This window comes from Cupressus sempervirens, chromosome 3 (assembly GCF_028749045.1).
Source record: "Cupressus sempervirens isolate cs-2001-9-10 chromosome 3, ASM2874904v1, whole genome shotgun sequence".
Lineage (NCBI taxonomy): Eukaryota > Viridiplantae > Streptophyta > Pinopsida > Cupressales > Cupressaceae > Cupressus > Cupressus sempervirens.
In genome coordinates this window covers 732,834,460-732,850,634 of record NC_143120.1, presented here as the reverse complement: position 1 = coordinate 732,850,634, position 16,175 = coordinate 732,834,460, and the positions used below count along the sequence as shown (strand labels likewise).

The following is a 16,175-nucleotide window of genomic DNA, read 5'->3' as shown; positions in this document are numbered from 1 at the left end:
CAGAGGGTTGTAGTATTGTGATGGATGGGTGGATAGATGCTAGAAATCGTCCACTACTTAATATCATGGTAACATGCAGCAAAGGGCCTTATTTTGGAAGGCAATAGATAATTCATGCCAAGAGAAAAATGTAGAATTTCTACATACCCAACTTTGTGAGAGCATTGAGGACATGGGGGCTACACATGTGGTCCAAGTTGTTACTGATGCTGCCCTTGTTTGTGAAGTAGGAGGCATGTTGGGAAAACAAAAGTACAAGCGAATTTTTTGGATACATTATTGAGTGCATTTGTTGAATAAAGCACTCAAAGACATTGGCAAGTTCCAATGGATTACAAATCTCATAGAGAAGGGGAGGAAAATACAAATGTTCATATGCAATCACCACCAAACACATTCCATCTATCATATATTTGGCAAGGTAGAATTACTAAACCTCTTGATACACATTTTGCTTCTTACTTCATTCTTCTTGACCGCCTTTTTTAAGTCACAGGAGCTTTGTGTTCCACAGTTGTTAATGATGCATGGACAGCTTGGAGACAATCTACATCAAATACTGCAGTTGAGGTGAGAGGTATGCTAATGTAAAATTTGTTGTGGAGTTCATTAAGCCCATATGTGAACTGATAAGATTTGCAGATTCGAATTAAGCATGTTTGGGAGAAATCTATGAAACAATAGATTCCACGTGTGAAAGAGTCAAGGCAATAAGTGATGCAAAAGATCCTTCTCTATATCCTTTGATAGAGGAGAAGTCACGTGGAATATGGAATAAGCTTAACACGTCTCTTCATTGTGCTGCATATGCTCTTAACCTAAATGGTATGATATAAAGGTGACTAGGAGAGGGCTCCACATCATGATAGAGAGGTAATGAAAGGATTTTGGGCTGCAATAGAAAAGATTTATGGACAAGGTGAGGATGCTTCAAATTTGAGTAATCAATGGAATAGGTTTTCACATGGCCAAGGTGATTTTAGTTCCATGGAAGCTTTATATGATGTGAAACAAAAGAAAGACCCTATAGAGTGGTGGTGGAACAATGGAGTTGAAGCTCCTGAATTGCAATCATTTGCAATAAGATTGTTCTTAAAGTAGCTAGCTCTTCATCTTTGTGAAAGAAATTGGAGTGCTTACAGGTTCATTCATTTACTGATGAGGAACCGGTTAGGGTCAAAGAAAGCACAGAAATTGGTGTACATTCATAGCTCATTCCATCTTCTTTCCCGTATAGATCATGGATACAATGAGAGCCCTTCATCAAAATGGGATTGAATTCCACCTGATGGAGAAGTTGCTGCCTTTGTGGATGGATAGATTGAAGTAGATGGCCTTATTGACTTACCCCTTGTTATTCTACAAACAGAGGAACCTAACTCGAGAATGATTTCTATTTGGACAGCATTGTAGCTAAGGACCTTGATATGGATGATCAAGGCGTAGAAGACTAGATAATAGATTAAGATGCATGATTTTTGTTTTCATTTTTCATTTGCATATCAGTTTGATGCTTATCAAGCTTAGTTCAATATGTAACCATTATGAAACTTTGAGACAATATTTAATTAATACTAAACTACTAAACTTTTTCTGATTTTCATTATTCGAGATAAAACTAGAAGTTTATCATTTGCAATATATCATCATATGATTTATGATCTTCTTGTTCATATTTTAAGTTTGCCGTCTTTGTTATTAATCTAAAGTTTAAAGTTTAAACATACAAACTTAATCAGTGTTCATTGCTTTTGTTTTGAAAACTCAATGTCATGACTCATGACACAGATTTTCAGATTTTCTGTAACATATTAAAATTATATTTTTAAAAAAATTGCCATACCCTCGTCCCCTATTTTGAAAAATAGTCATACATGTACCCAAAGTAGCCAGGTTCCCTCATACCCATGCAATCTGGTTTTTGAATGCAATCTTTCATATGAAGAGCTGCGCTTTTTGAAGATCATGAAAAGTCTTCAGCATTGGCTAATGAAGAAACTGTGTGTGGATATTGAAGAGTCAAGACAATGAAAGGTCAAAAAAACAAAGGGGTCTTCACTTTATAATGGCAAAATAATGAAGGGTCAAGGCAATTTTATATATTCTTCAAAATGAGTTCATATGTCATTAATAATTGTCATCTTCTGGTTCTGAATTATTCTTCAGTTTTGAGCCTGGTTTTTGGGCATATTGTATTTCACACTCCTAATTATTCAACAAAAGTAATTTTATTGTGTGGCTGGGTTTTTCCCCTACGGTTTGAGCGTTTCCCTAAGATAAATTATTGTTTTAGTGTTTATTTTGCTTACGTTCTGATGTTTTTCCTGGTCTAAAACATTAATATGGCATCAGAGTGGGTTTAAAAAACACCAAGATCATACTGACAGGATTGCTCAAGAGAGTCGTTCCTGTTTTCACTATTTAGTTCGAGATGTATCTATTGTTGCATAGATACCTAAGTATTCCCTTGTACAGGGTCTTACTTTCTGCATACCTGTGATAATTTCACCAGCATAAATAACATGATCTTTCCAATGTGTTTGTAGTAGCATTTGGTTCCTTGTCGTATGCAGTCATAGGAGATTTTTGTAAAAGAATTTGCTGCTACTGTAATGCTAGAGAGAATATGACTCTGTTGGATATGCATGTGATCTATCATTGAGTAACATCATTGTTGTATGTGTTGGTCAAGAATCACGATGACATGTACTTTTTCAGTTACAAGCATTTGTGATTGTATGACTTGTTGGATGTTCATGGTTGTGCGATTGTCCAAGACATTCTTGCATAAGTCATGGACGCCCATTGTTGTAGCAATCAGGTCTGCTGAACAATAAGGGATATTAGTAATTACAGTCAAAATCGTAAAGGGATTTGCTTAATTGATCAACAACAAAGAGAAGTATTTCATGACTATACCTTTGAATATTGATCATGAATTTTATTTCTGCAATAACATATGGAATAGTAAATCATGCATGCTTTTAGCATTGATCTATATATTTCTCTTCCGGATAATTTGATTCTATAAACTATTATTAGTCTCTCTCTAAAAATACTTCCAAAAAGGATCGAGAAGCTATGAGATGATGAGAGATTACATGCAAAGGCATGCAGGCTGTAGAAATGAGCAAAGAGATACAGCCATGGGACTCAATTGGTGTCTCATAACACCATTAAAAAGGAAGATACTATTTGGTTTGTCACTGTGATTTGTTTCTTCAAAGAGGAATAAATGAAATTCAGAGGGAGCTTGTGTGGCAGAGGGAGAGTGTCAAGTTCTTTGCAAAGGATCAGCAAGCTCAAGTAGCAGGGTGGCATATAAAGCTCATTGTTTGGTCAAATATTGGAGCTATTTCCCTACTATTGTGCTAATCAAAGCTATAAGAATGCTGTCCATGTTGAGAGGGAGTCTCCGCTGAGAGGGAGTGTGAGTTTTCAGATGATTTTTCATGAGCTATAATGCATTTTCTTTGTGACTGGAAAATTTGAGGTGAAAGCCCGCGGTAATGCATTCTTCTCTGCAAGAGAAGTTTGAGGTGCAACCCCTTGTTAATGTGTTCTTCTCTTCGACAGCAATTTGATGGCAAAGCCCTAGTTAATGCATTCTTCTCTATGAGAGAAGTTTGAGGTGCAAGCCCATGTTCATACATTCTTCTCTATGAAAGAGAAGTTTAAGGTGAAAGCCCTTGTTCCACCCTCCACAATTAGCTATGATGGATCCACCCTTTGGGAGTAGCCATGGTGGATGCCATGTGAGAGAGTCCATGACATAGCACTTGTATTTATTCACCCTCTAGGAGAAGCCATGGTGAATGCCATTCTGAGATGACGAAATCACATTGAGAGATTCTGAGATAAAGTTTTGGTTCCCTTACAATGGGTGTAGCCATTATGACTATCATGTCAAGAGACTCCATGACATAACAATGTGAGAATGATATCTCTCTTACTATGAGGGCTTGTTAAAGTTTGGTAGCTGCAAGAGATATCTCCGCACATTTGATTGCATCAGTACTAAATTTGAGATATTTGCAATGTAATTCTCTATCGTGTTATCTATTCCTTTAATATGATGAGGCTGTGAAGAGTCTTAATTTAGGAAGAACCTTTCATATAAAGAGCCACGCCTTTTGAAGATTATGAAGAGTCTTCATCGTTGACTAATGAAGAGACCGTGCACAGATATTGAAAGAACCAAGACAATGAAGAGGTGTTCACTTGATAACGGCAAGATAATGAAGCGTCAAGGCAATTTTATACATTCTTCAGGAGTTCATATGTAATTAATAAGTGTAATCTTGTGCTTCTGAATATTTCTTTCAATTTTGAGCCATGTGTTTGGGCATATTATATTTTAGACTCTTGATTATTCAATAAAATGATTTTATTGTGTGGCTGAATTTTTCTCCTTAAGTTGGAGGGTTTTCCCAAGATAAATTGTTGTCTTAGTGTTTATTTTGCTTCCATTCTGATGTTTTTCTGCTTATTTTCATTCCTGGTCTAAAACATTAAGTAGGATATTATTCATGTTGATTACAAGTAGTAATTGTAATAACCCTCCTCAAATCTGCCCTTAAAAATGCTGATGAAAGCTCAAGGAATTTCATCAAACAATTCACATGCAAGGGACGTATGACTGATATAGTATTTCAGCTAGCTTCAAATGACGTTTTTACAATTTGCATTAATGAAAATCTTGTGCTAGAAGACTACAATGGACTACACAAATGACCTAACATGAGTGTGCTACTAATTTTGACAATATTCAGTGCATATATATGATCCAAGCATGAGAAATGAACACCTACAGCCAACTGGCATTTTTACAAACAGTTGGTATGCAAACTAACTAGCTGATAAATAATGACATTAAATTGCTTAAATGACACCAGCAACTATTATCTTCTTAATTGCAATGAAAATTACAATGCTCATGGAATATGGCCAAGACTTTGGCATTTATATGGATTACAAAATGATAATGCTGGTATAATGCACACTAACAGCTGAAAGCTTATAACACCCTAAAAACAATACTAACAAAAGAACCTGGTTATAGATGGCTGAAATAATTTCCTTCTATGCTGCCCCTTCTGTTTTGCTTTTTTCGAACTGCTTTTTCGGCCTGCTTTTTCGTACCCGCTTTTTCAGCCTGCTTTTTCGGTTCCGCTTTTTGAACTGCTTTTACGGATTGCTTTTCCGGTTCCGCTTTTTTCGGGCTGCTTTTTTGTATCTGCTTTTTTCGGACTGCTACCATGTTGAATCTCAAGACCATATCTTTCAATGGCGTCAAGATTTCCAGCTTGAAGGGATTTCGTCCTTCAAACTATTGAGATATAATCTCCAGAAAATTCTCCAATTTTTTTGATATTTCCAAGCTTGAATAAATGAGAGCTATCCTCTTCCTTTTAATCCCTTCCTCACTTGCTCCACGCTTCCATCTTGCCAATGTGGGATAATACATGACTTTTAATATTACTTCTTTTTTTTCTTTTTACAAAGTCCATGTATGTACTCAAAAAGGGGACTCTTGATTTTTATAAAGTGACTTTATGAAACATTATAATATTTAATTTAAATAGTCACTTTACCGTTGTAACTTCAAACATTAAAATAATATACCAAATAAACTCAAAATCCCACATATAATAGCTCATTAGAAAGAGCCCAACAAAACGCATCTCATCCTGTCACTGAAAATTGAAGGCACTGCATCCCCCTATTGGCTTACTAAAAATAGTAAGTCTTCCTGACAACCCAACAAACGAACTCCGTTTGGCCTGTAATTAAATTTGACTAGGCCAAATAACCTCAGGATCCCTTTTGAAGTCCCGGTTAGCCCTCGGGACCATACAAGAATGGGCTAACGACAACATACCTCCAAACTGGCTAAGTGGGGGACATTACAGTAATTAATGGAAGATATTGTTAAATGATGATTAGTGGTGGAGCTAGTGTAAATACATTTTGGTACTTGCTAATTGTAAGTAATGGTGGAAGGTTACTCTGAGCCTAAATTGCATGTGCTTAACTTCTATTGAAAATGTTCGTTTAGATTACACCTTCATAGGGTATTTGAATGAGCATTGACAATGAGAAAACCATTCCCACATCCTTGGGAGATACAACCCTCTTGTGCCTACTTGACATAGCAAAGACAGAACTGGTTAATGGCTCACCCCATCATCAATATTATGCTACATTCTAGGAGTAGAATACATTTCTAAACCCTTACCTCTTTGCAGTTTGTTTGGTTGGGAATAATTGAGGTAGTTGATATCCATTGAATTAATAGCATAAGTCCCTTTGTGATAACCAGCATATTACATCATTACAACTGAATGAATGTCCACAATTAGAAAGGAACCTTGGAGTTGTCTCATTTGATCACAAGATCCACATACATTGTTTAGCATATGACCTTCCTCATTCAAGAAAGAATTGGAGATTTGGTGTTTCATTTGGAAAGTATCCAATTCTGCATGGTGTAGTGTCATAAAACTCACATCAACACTACCCTCATTGAGCATTTCAATTATATCTATCTAGGAGCTCGATCATTGTGTCTGTTCGGTAACCAGCTTGTACTACATAATCCTCCGGCTTCCATTTTCTCTTGGCCTGTCTTGGTAACTAAGATGTGGTTTGATTCATTTGACATAAATGAAAACAGCTCTCTGAAATCAGGAAAAGAATAATGAGGACATTCATTATAATAACGGTGATAATTATGCTTCTTTTGAATCAGTCAAATCCAGATGCAAAAGACTTGGTGGACCTATTCAAGGCATCTGTTAAAAAATTAAAAAGTGGAAACAGCTGAAACATAGCTGGTCCGAATTCAAATGTTGAATGTATTTGTAAAAAAATTTGCCTACAAAAGTAGGCTTCTCTTATGTGCATGGAAATTCAGAAATAGAAATCATATCATATAAGCAACCAACTTTGGAAAAATAAAAAGGGTTCCAGGCGAAAGTTCTACACAGCACATACAGTGTTTTTTCTGGGGCAGGTGGCGGCTTTCTTGCAGGCATAACATGCAGCAATCGTCCTTGAAATATTGACTTGTCTAGATTTTCAAGGGCCCTGCAGAAACATTACAAATAGAAGCAAAGAAGGTAAATTAAATTAATGAGCCAGTGATGTCACTTTCTGAACATTATAGTCTACATGAAATTTATAAATGAAAAATTAAAATGATAAATGACATACAAAAAGAATGATTGCATTTTTACAAGCAAATCGAAATATGTAAGAACTCGGAGCCAAACTGAAAGCAAATGCTATTCATATCTGGACTGGTTAATAATTGAATGTAAACAAAAATATATGTATTTAAACAGATCAGTACAAAACTTCTGCCAATGTACTGCACAATTATGTTCTTAAATTAATAAATTGGCTCTTAGCAACTGAGTACAAACCAAAACCTAAAATATTGAAATGCCTTCACCACAATCACAGTAATCACTGCTAACATAATATGGAGCGAATGGAGCTTGGAAGGGGATACACATTCTTATAGTATTGTATAAATTATAGACTCAATCAAAAAATCAACATGAAACGGACAAGCTAATGAGTAAAACTGATAGTGGTCATCCATAGATCTTTTTTTAGGTCCCAAGGTTTATGATTGTAGTTCAGCAAAGTTAAAATTCAAATCAATTTGTTAACTAAAAAAATTGGGCAAAAAAATTCCAATTGAATTTGAATAATAGAAATTCCCACATAATCATGATTAAATATGAATAATATAAATTTTCAGAAAAAAACAGAAGAAATAAATCCACAAAATTATCAAAATAGGTAAACACTACTAAATAGATTTGAAATCTATGCAAATAAATACTTAAATTTTAAAAATACAAATAATAATACAGCTATATTTAAATTTTAAAGCCATTAATATTTATTGTCTTTATATTTTTTCTTTATAATAATTTAAAATTTAAAATGAAAACTGCAAATTATATTAAAATTTATTAATAACTTAAACATTATTAATGAGGATGGAATATTATTGTGTCATATTTGTAATATATTCAAACAAATTTGAAAAAGAAAATAGCTTTAAAAATTTAAATATTGTAGACATTTTTAAAATTTATTCAAAAATAAAATTAAAAACAAAATATGCAATGCCTAAATGTGTCTCCCCAACTGTCTAAGCATCTCTCTACACCTGTGTTGAAATATGATGCAAAGGCTATTACCAAACTGCACCACCAAATTCACCATGTAATATCAAAATATAATCCAATGATCCTCATAATATTCCATGACGTAAAAAATGTTCAATTTTGATTTGTAATATTCCATGGTGATTAATGAACTTCCTATTATTAATGAGATTTGCCAATATTTTCTACATGAAAACTATGATTTTAAAATAATCATCAATATCAATAATATTTAAAATAGAAAATTTGCGAGATTCGCCAACCGAAATAGTTTTGTTTTTCAAAATAATGAAAGATTCGCCTATATTTTATATCTTTTTTTAGAAGCCGGTTTCCTAACGTTCACCCTGATGCTAATCTTCCACCTATTTAAGAACCTATTCCACCTCTAGTTGTAGTTATTACTCCTCCATTTAATGTTGGCACATTTGCTCTCCAACCTAAATGGTGGGCTAAGACTATCAATGATCTTTGTCTTGATGAGCTCATTGAGGGTAGATCTTCTAGAAATAAGGACAAGCAGCAAATTACAGTTAACACTCATAGTATTTATGAGCCTTGCACATTTAAAGAGGCAAGAGGAATTCCAAACTAGGAACAGACAATTGTTGTAGAATACCAATCTTCAAAAAAATAACACCTAGGCTCTCTTTGATCTTCCTCTAGGGAAGAAACCCAGTAGCTACAATTGGGTATATAAGGTCAAGTATCATGCAAATGGCACCTTAGATAATTACAAGGCCAGATTAGTTGCTTGAGGATTCACACAACGAGAGGCATAGACTATGAGACTTTTTTGCTCCTAGTGCCAAGATGAGTACAATTCGTCTTCTTTTTGCCATTGCAGCTCAATTTGAATGGAAAGTCCATCAGATGGATGTTAAGAGTGCCTTCCTTAATGGTGTGTTGCAAGAAGTCTACATGACGCAACCTCCTAGTTTCAAGGTTTTTGGCAAGGAACACCAACTATGTCAACTCAAGAAAGCACTCTATGTTCTCAAACAAGCTCCTCGAGTGTGGTCTATCAAAATTGATCAATATTTGGTTTAATATTTTGCCTCCATTGCTGCCAACTAGGGTTCTCTTCGAAACCCTAATTTTTGGGCTCAAAAAAAAAATTTGATTACAGATTCTTGGTGGTTTTTTGAGAGCTCAATTGGGCTTTTTTGGGTGCCTCGATTTTTGTGCCACAATTTTCAAGCTAGCGGATTCAAAAACCAACAACATATTATTTCTAGGTCTTTTGAGCTCTTTTGGGTCAACTTTCAAATTTTTTGAGTCTTTCGTTTTTTGCCTCGCAATACATGCTTTAATAGATTTTCACACTTTTTCATTGAAAAACATGCCATGGCATCTCTGACAAATATTCTGCTTGAGAGCAATTCAAAATTCAATGGTCAAAATTATGGCACTTGGAAACTGCTGATAATAACATTTTTTTAATATTAGAATACCGATCAAATTGTTTTGGGTGTTACAGAGCGTCTAACTGCCCCTGATACAGATCAAGATACATGGGATTTGAATAATCGGGAGGCAGTGATGCTTCTAAAATTATCCGTAGCTAATGATCAACTCTTTTAGATTCCATCCGGCAACACAACTACCTAGATATGGACATCTCAAAAATCTTCAGGAGACTTCTGACAAAAGCAGAACTTTCTTGAAAAACAATTTGTTTTCTATTATCATGGATGAGCTAACATCGCTCCAGGCTCACCTGAATAGGATTCAAGAAATCCATGATCAATTGCTTGACATTGGTCGCAAGATGGAGGAAGAGGACATTATGGTTATCAATCTCCGAAGTTTACCAAAGTCCTACGAGCATTTTATCGAGACTCAACATCGCGTCTTCTGGTGTTTGATTTGAAGTTCACAAATCTCTACACTCTTCTTCTTCAGCAAGATAGGAAGAAACAACAATGCGGTAGAAGTTTCAGCTCCACCTCCACAGAGCAAGCCTTTGTTGCTAAATCCTTTAAGAAGGATAAAGCCAACTTTCAGCAATCTTGTCAGCAGAAGTCCTCTTCTCCGACTTCAGAAGGTTCCCAAAAGAGGAACATTCAATGCAACTATTACCACAAGTTTGGTCACATGGAGGTTGAATGTTGGAAACGCTTAGCCCCCCAATCTAAGTAATTAGGATCACAGCCCAAAGCAAACAATGCAAAGCACACTAGACAGACAGAACCTGCCTTTTACACCTTCATGGCTAAAAGACCTACAAATCATGTGAAGTTGTTTGCCTAGTACATTGATTCAGGGGCCTCTTATCACTTCACTCACCGCAAAGACTGATTCACTGACAACCAATCTTACTCAGATTCTATTAGTTTTGGTGGCAGAGAATAGTACATCGTTGTCAATAAAGGAAACATTCAGATTCAGTCTACTAAGAGGAATCTCATTTTCCTTGATGTGTACTATGTTCCAAGGATGGAACTAAATCTACTCTCAGTCAGTCAATTACTGCGATATTCTCCACAGTTGAATGTCACCTTCAGTTCACATCAGTGTACCATCACTGATTGGACGACTCGGTCAATTGTTGCAATGGGTCTTGAGGATCATGGTCTTTTCCTCCTCACTGTTTTTGGTGATTCTCGGGACTTAGCTATAGTTGCTCGGCACTCTTGTATTAGCACACTTTGGCATCAATGGTACGGGCACTTAAATGTGCATTATCACTCTAAGCTTGCTCAGGAAGAGCTTGTCCCTAGTTTGCCAAAGATTCAGACTCAACAACTAGGAGTTTGTGATGCATGCTAGGCTAGGAAGCAACATCACACACCTTTCACCAGTGGCGATTCATAGCAAGCTTCTCAAGTCCTTCAACTTTTTCATGCCGATATCTGTGGCGTTGTGGCCACTCCTTCTGTTCTTGGGTCCAAGTATTTTCTATTGTTTGTTGATTTCAGTAGAAAATTTTGGGTGTATTTTCTTAAAAAGAAATCCGATGCATTTCCTGTATTTCACAAGTTTAAACCTTTAATTAAAAAAGAGTCTGGGAAATTTATTATTACTCTTAGATTAGAAAATGGGGGGGAATTTTGTACTAATGAATTATCTAGCTTCTTGGATACTCATGGCATCAAACGTCAGTTGATCACACCCCACAAACCACAATAGAAGAGCTTAGTTGAACGTCAAAACAGAACAATCACCGAGATGGCTCGAACACAAACATGTTCCAAAGTTGTTAACATTGCAGTTTATCTTCTAGAGCTATGGTGGTGGTCAAAGGTAAGACTCTGGATGAGGCCTGGTTAGCTTGCCAACCTAGAATCAATCACCTAAAGGTTTTTAGCTCCCTTGCTTTTCTCTGGATCCCTGATGCACCAAGTTGTATGCCAAGAGTAAGAATCTCATGCTTGTTGGATACAGTAGTCTTCACAAAGCTTATAGCTTGATCAACACTAAGACATCTCGTCTCCTATATAGTCGTGATGTAGCCTTTGATGAGAAGTGAGGACCATTCATGCTTGTTTCTATTGTTCTTGATCCAACACACTAGCCTATGAAGGCTCGTGATTTGGGAGTTAGGCTTCCATTAGGTCCACCTGATGGGAGGGCTCCAGTAGCTCCTACAGCTCCACTTATGCAAGTGATACCTGTACAGACACCTCCAGTTTCTCCTGCAAGATCACACAGATTTGTAGATGCTTCACCTGAATTTGATCCAAATTCCTCAAATGAGGAACCTAATCATAGAGCACCTCTTGATACTAATGTTGGTCCTTCTCCTCTTCGGCCTAAGTGGTGGGCTAAGACACTTGCCGATCTTCATGATGATGAACCCATTAATGGGAGAACTGCTCAAAAAAAAAGCAAACTTAAGGAATCTATTAACTTTGCTCTCATGGCCAACATTCATAGTTTGTGTGAACCTCAAACATATTTCGAGGCTAAAGGAATTGTAGAGTGGAAACAGGTCATGACATATGAACACCAAAGCCTGCTAAAGAATAACACCTGGGTCCTTTCTGATCTTCCACCAGGGAAGAAACCCATTGGCTACAAATGGGTTTACAAAATCAAATACAAATCTTATGGTATTTTGGATAAGTACAAAGCCCGTTTAGTTGCGAACGACTTTTCTTAGCACCGAGGCATTGATTATGAGGAGACCTTTGCCCTTACTACAAAGATTAGCACAATCATATTAGTCCTAGCCAGCCATGGCAACACACTTTGGCTAGAAGGTCCATCAGATGGATGTCAAGAGTGCTTTCCTAAATGGCGATCTCCACAAAGAAGTCTACATGACGCAGCCTCCTGGTTTCAAAGTTGCTGGTAAAGACCATCAGGTTCTCAGATTGGTGAAAGCTCTCAATGGCTTGAAGCAGGCCACTAGGGTATGGTACTTGATAAGTACCTCAATGATCAAGGCTTCAAGAGAAGTTCTTCAAACTCAAATTTGTGCATCAAGACTACAGACAGTGACATCATCTTTTTGGTTATTTATGTGGATGATTTGATCATCATTGGTAGTTCGACATCTTCGATTTAGGGAATCAAACAGAATTTATGCCAGTCTTTTAGTATGACTGGCCTTGGGCTCATGCATTATTGCCTAAGTGTTGAGGTTTGGCAACAGTCTTCTAGCATATCCATCTCTATGTCCAAATATGCAAGGGCTCTATTAAACAAATTATGTATGCAGGATTGCAAGCCTACATCTACACCCATGGAGAAAGGTCTCAAGTTATCGGCCAATTCTGATTTTCCTCTCATTGATGATATTACATACAGGGAACTGGTAGGCAGCCTCATCTAACTCTATGCTACTAGGCATGATATCAGCTTCACAATTAGCTATATCTCATGCTTTATGATAGCTCCCAAGGCTGATCATTCAATGGCAGCAAAGCATGTGCTTTGTTATGTGAAGGGCACTTCAAATTATGGACTTCTTTACTCTCGATGTTCTAATCCTAAACTCAATGGGTTCACAAATTCAGATTGCGGAGGTTTTGCTGATGATAAAAGGTCAACTACTAGATATGTGTTTAGTTTGGGATCAGGTGTCATCACATGGACCAGTCAGAAGCAGCAAGAAGTTTCTCTCTCATTTACAGAGGCCGAATATAGATGGACAGTCAAGGCAAGTTGTGAAGTTGTTTGGCTTCGTCAGATGCTTGGGGATATGCAAATGTCACCAGCAAGACCGACTACTTTGTTTGTTGATAACGAAAGCATTATCAAGTTAGCACACAATCCAATCTTCCATGAACGAACCAAACATGTAGATGTTCACTGTCGCTACATACAACAGCTGGTTGAACACGGAACAATAGACTTGCAGTACGTTCCTACCAAAAATCAGACTGCAGATATTCTCACCAAGCCTCTTGGTCCTGATAAGTTAGTCAAATTCAAAGGACAACTTGGCATTGCATATAGATTAACCATTAAGGGAGGGCATTACAATAATAGATAGGCTTTTATTATTAGTTGATGGTTATATGTTTGTAATCTATTATAAATATTAGATAGATTCTAATATTTAGTTAGTTGTAGTTCTCTGTTAGCTTTCTTTAACTTTCTTTTAGCTAGAATAGAAAATTTCTATTCTTTACGATCATTTCCTAAGGAAACATCACTTTATTCTTTTGTATATATAGACCTCTCGGTCTCTGTTAATAACAAGCAAGTATTTTACCAATTACATCGTAATAGGTACTATATATGACAAGAAGTTTACTCTTGTAAATGAGTTGATCATTTACAAGGGAAGGATTTTACAGTCCTAGGAGAGTGTTAGGCACCTTGTGTTGTAGGCCTTTCATAATTCCCCATTAGATGAACATCTCAAGATCTTAAAGAGCTACAGACAAATACAAGAGAGATTCATATAGAAGGGCCAGAAGTCAGATGTACAACAACATGTCAAAGAGTGCTCTATTTGTCAAAGAACAAAAAAGAGCATACTTATCTTGTTGGTCTCTTATAGCCACTTGCTATTGCTAAGAGGAATTGGGAATGCTTATCTATGGATTTTATTGAGGGCTTGTCGAAATTCTAGGGCAGAGATTGCATATTTGCAATAGTGGATCAGCTCAGCAAATATGGGCACTTATTTCCTATCAGCACAACATTTTCAGCAACACAGGGAGCTGATTCGTTTTCCTAAGAGGTTTGTTGGTTGCATGCTTTACCCTAGAGCATTGTGAGTGACTGAGATAGTCGATTATGAGTAAATTCTAGTAGAAGTTGTTCAGGTTGTGTCCGACGGAGTTGACTTCGAGCACTAGTTGCTACCCTCAGACTGATGGTACTACTGAGATTGTTGATAAGTGGGTGGAAAGGCTATCTACGACACTGTGTGTTAGCACGGCAACAAGCCTGGGTGAAGTGGATGTGCAAATATTGCTATAATTCGACAAACCATATGTCTATTCTGAATGACCCCTTTTAGAGCCTTCTATGTGTATAATCCCTCGAGTTTCATGGATTTATTATTCAGTATTAGTAGGGTGTTCAATGCAGGAGATCTACTCTAGGACAGTCAAGATGTTATGAGGAATCTAAAAGACAACATTCAAAAGGCTCGGAATGAGCAAAAGCATATTGATCAGCAAAGGATTGCTCACTCTTTCCAAGTGGGTGATATGGTATGTCTAATGTTGCATCCTAACAGTCAATTGTCTATCAGGAGGAGTGGAGCAGAAGCTCAAGCCTCACTACTAAGGTCCCTTTCATGTTGTTAGACGTGTTGGTGAGGCAGCTTATGAGCTTGATTTTTAGGAGGACAGCAAAGTGCATAATGTATTTCATGTATCACGCCTCAATAAGGCGTTAGGCAAGCATGTTGACTTTACCCCCACTGGATATGGAGAGGAGGTTAGAGTTGATCCCTAAGGTGACATTGGATACCAAGCAAAAACACATGCGTAGGCGGGTCATCAAAGAATTTTTGGTGAAGTGGTAGAGTCTACCAAATGAGGATGCCACTTGAGATACAGAGGATATACTTTAGCACCCAGGATTGCAATTGCTTGAGGTCAAGCAATCTTGGGGAGGGAGAACTGTAATGTACCAAATTTAGCAAGTCCTAGGAGCATGGGTATGTCAGATCATCATTGCAACCCTTGTAAGTTGACAATTGGATTTGAGGGTCTCTTTTTTACCCCCACTGGATATGGAGAGGAGGTTAGAGTTGATCCCTAAGGTGACATTGGATACCAAGCAAAAACACATGCGTAGGCGGGTCATCAAAGAATTTTTGGTGAAGTGGTAGAGTCTACCAAATGAGGATACCACTTGAGATACAGAGGATATACTTTAGCACCCAGGATTCCAATTGCTTGAGGTCAAGCAATCTTGGGGAGGAAGAACTGTAATGTACCAAATTTAGCAAGTCCTAGGAGCATGGGTATGTCAGATCATCATTGCAACCCTTGTAAGTTGACAATTGGATTTGAGGGTCTCTTTTTGTGCGACTTACTATCTATAGTAAGTCAAGAGAGTGGATTTCCATATTTTGGCAATGCAATAGTGACTCCTATTAAGGTTGTAGCTTTTGGCAAATTGATTTTAACATGAGATCCTTGTTGATGGTAAATCATCTTAAAATAAATATCTTATATATATAATATAAATTATATATTATACATTATACATTATTATACAATAACATAATAATATATATTATATATTATTATATAGTAATATATTCATATATGGTTATTTATATTACTATTATATTATTATGTTAACTAGTGATGCTTAACCGTAGAGACATGTCTCCTCTCATATTTATAGGCCTTCATTTGCATTTGGAACACAATCAATACAATGGCATTATTAGTACATTTGCAGCGATCCTAGAAACCAACATGGTATCAGAGTGGGACTGTCAATGTTAAAAGGGAAAAAAAAGGGAATGATTATTGATCTGATTTTCAGAATGGTTATTGGTCTTCGGAAATCGGAGATATGAAAAGAGTCTAGAGATAACTTCAGCAAGCACAATTCAAGAGCTTC

General features: G+C 36.7%; 1 protein-coding gene across 3 annotated transcripts in view; it reads right to left on the bottom strand.

The window, feature by feature from the left end:
* Positions 1-16,175, bottom strand: part of LOC149568860 (nucleotide/nucleic acid binding protein) — a 146,330-nt gene that overhangs the window by 117,471 nt on the left and 12,684 nt on the right. For all 3 annotated transcript variants that reach the window (XM_089821740.1, XM_089821741.1, XM_089821742.1), the window contains one exon: positions 6,997-7,089. In XM_089821740.1, the coding sequence (XP_089677866.1) occupies positions 6,997-7,089 (93 nt within the window). The remainder of the gene's footprint in view (positions 1-6,996; positions 7,090-16,175) is intronic.